The sequence below is a fragment of the Martes martes genome (genome assembly GCF_963455335.1).
Source record: "Martes martes genome assembly, chromosome: Y".
NCBI lineage: Eukaryota > Metazoa > Chordata > Mammalia > Carnivora > Mustelidae > Martes > Martes martes.
The window spans coordinates 18,563,461-18,566,123 of record NC_137907.1 but is presented as its reverse complement, the minus strand read 5'-3'; the positions used below and the strand labels follow the sequence as shown (position 1 = coordinate 18,566,123).

The following is a 2,663-nucleotide window of genomic DNA, read 5'->3' as shown; positions in this document are numbered from 1 at the left end:
TCTCTGGGAGACGGTCATCGCCATCCACCAAAAGTTGACACTGGACACGTTTGGCCCTGGCTCGCCCTTCCCTTTCTTTGACCTCTGTTATTTCCCCAGGGAAGGCATGGGCCCTGTTAGCTGGCCTTTCGCTCATCTCCTCTCCCTGCCCACCTCCACCATCCCTAGGGGAAGGACCTCTGCCACGCTGGGATGCAGTCCCAGAGCTCGTGTGACCTGGACCTCTGGGCCAGCATACGGCCCCACCCCTTCCACGGAATAAGGATGCCGGGGCAGAGTAGTAAGCATCGACGGGAATCCCATGAGCTCAGGCTCCCCACCTGCCCCTTTCCATGAAGACGACCGTGTGTGAGCGTACACACAGTAACACACATAAACACGGTTGACGTCGTTTTTCCACATTTCAGTATTTTTACAGGGGGCCTCAATCGGCCCTGTGTTTCTCCCAGGCACCAGACTGGAGGTGTTCCCTGTGGGAGGGACCAGGCTGATCATCCGGCTCCATCTGAAGGTCCTGGACTCTTTCCGGGTCAAGGGCAAGGCTTCTGCGTATTCACCTCAACATGCTCAAGTTCCCTGGGAGAGACGGAGACACAGACACAGACACACGGGCACACAGTCACCCGGGCACACATGAGGCGGCCGGTGAGTATCCTCTACGGGCCACACGCAGGTTTGCTTGAGGGTTTCAAGGCCCTTTCGGGGAACGGAGGCCATTCTCCCCTGCCCCTCTCCCCGGCCCTTGATGGCGATCCCCCTACATTTCCTCCACCCACATAGCAACGGTATCTGTGCACGCTCTCCAGTGTTCTCTGGCTGATTGCGGTGGGCACAGGAGATTGCCCAGGGAGATGACTGGGAGGACTCTACCGATGAACACACAAAAGTGACGGGGTGACGCATGAGCCTTTACGCCAGGGAACGCAGACATCTGCGCCAAGGCTGGCAAGAGGTGCTTAGGTGGGCTCAAAGCTGAGGCAGTGGCGAGGAGACCTGAGGGCAGGAGTTCACGGCCAGGGAGTGGCACTTCCCGCAAGGCAGCTGCTGAGCCGACTGCTTCTCCGGCTCTGCTCACTGGTGTTGCCGGACCCGCCTGCCTCAAGCTTCCCAGGCAGAACCAGTTTGACACCGCCCTCCCCGACTCACGGTGATGCCCTTTGGACACGGGGTCACCGCCTCTTGAGTGTTCCTCTAAGCCTCCGTTTCTGCATTTGTGGAGCCCAGCTCCCACGGAGCCGCACGGAGCATTTTCAGCACCCACGCCCTGGGCGTCTCACCTGCCCTCCTCTCAGTTCCCTCTGCTGGGGCCTTCTTCCTCACGTAGTACTGCAGGGGATCGGGCCACAGGTCGTCCATGATGATCTGGCAGGGGAAACGGGGCAGGGCTCAGATGCACATCCCAGTCCGCTGGGGAGCACAGGCAGGTTCACGTGCGCGGTTTGTCACAGGGACCCACCTCAGCTATCCTGCTAGGCCCGGCAAAGCTGTGGTCAGAGAACCAGCTGAAGAAGTTAAGGCTGCTCTTGTGGCGTCTGCGGCTACAGGCCTCCTGTTCGTAACAGTGGTGCCACTGGATGGGAGTGGAATGAGACGGCTCGTACCCTGCAAGAGGAAGGGTCCGTGCGAAGGCGCTGGATGATGCATCAGGTTCAACCCTGCCGCCTCCACCTGCTGCCGCCCATGCACGCAGAGGCCCCTTACCAGCAGCCCTGAGGACATACTCCTTCTCAACGACGTCGTTGCGGAAGTAGGAGTTCTCGCGAAAGAAGAGCAGGATCTTGCGGCCATCACGGGGAGACTCGAGTTCCTCCACCTGCCGGGCGGCAAAGTGGGGGAGAGGGTTGAGATCTCTGTCCAGCAGACCCTTCCCCTCCTGGCCTTGGGGAGGAATCGCTTCTGTTACCCCCTCTTCTCCCATCCCCCAGGCCGGGCCTCCATCTCCCGGGCCAGACCTTCAAATCCGTCATGGAGCCAAGTATGCCTTCATCTTGCTCACTGAGCATGGCTGACATCTGCGGGTGGTTCACAAACTGCTTCGGGTCAAGGACTCTCCGAGGGCTGGAGAAGAAAGAGCTACAACAACAGAGCAGGTCTGCACAGCAAGTGCGCCCTGCATCTCCCCTCCTACCACCGGGACCCACTCCACCTCACAGATTGTGTCAAGGGCCCCTGCGCCCCCGCACGGCCTGCTGCATTAGTTAGTTAGGTAATTCCCTGCCGGGCACTAACACAGAAAGCTGGAAATCCTCGGTGACCTCCCTGCCCACCCACGGCCCCCTCCCCGGCACATCGAGGGCAACCTGCGGCCCCACCAGGGACCCCCACCCGGAAGCAGGGATTCGAAACTGTCGTGATCACCGAGGCATGAGCCAGGCCACCACAACGCAGGCCCCCTGCCACAGGAGTCTCCTGCGCTAGCCCGGCCACATCGGGGTCCCTCCGTGAAGGTATCAAGGATACAGCCTTGGCCCAGAAGCCAGGGATGCCCCGGATGAGGGCGCTTCGGTGGTCCAGGTGACGCCGTCGCCTCTGCCAGAACCTGAGCTTGAGCCCAGAGTAGGCCCTGCTGGCGTCTTTGTTCATGGGCTCCAGCTCTGACTGCAGGGCCTCGAGGGCCTGGGGCGGGGACGGGGGCGGACCTGGCCGTGCCTCTGGCCGTTCTT

The 2,663-nt window shown here is 61.1% G+C and overlaps 1 protein-coding gene across 1 annotated transcript; it reads right to left on the bottom strand.

The window, feature by feature from the left end:
* Positions 1-396: 396 nt before the first annotated feature.
* LOC308337774 (testis-specific Y-encoded protein 10-like) lies at positions 397-2,024 on the bottom strand. The gene is made up of 5 exons (XM_080795974.1): positions 1,953-2,024; positions 1,702-1,813; positions 1,457-1,602; positions 1,278-1,362; positions 397-576 (listed from the first exon to the last, which is right to left on the bottom strand). The coding sequence occupies exons 1-5, from the start codon at positions 2,010-2,012 to the stop codon at positions 554-556; spliced, it is 426 nt and encodes a 141-aa protein (XP_080652100.1). The 5' UTR covers positions 2,013-2,024; the 3' UTR covers positions 397-553.
* Positions 2,025-2,663: the final 639 nt, after the last annotated feature.

Excerpts from the sequence above, each read along its gene's own strand:
- LOC308337774 (XM_080795974.1), bottom strand. The coding sequence starts at position 2,012 with ATGTCAGCCATGCTCAGTGAGCAAGATGAAGGCATACTTGGCTCCATG. Across the intron at positions 1,603-1,701 it reads GTATGTCCTCAGGGCTGCTG|GGTACGAGCCGTCTCATTCC; the intron begins GTAAGGGGCCTC and ends TTCCTCTTGCAG. Across the intron at positions 577-1,277 it reads GGGAACTGAGAGGAGGGCAG|GGAACTTGAGCATGTTGAGG; the intron begins GTGAGACGCCCA and ends CGTCTCTCCCAG.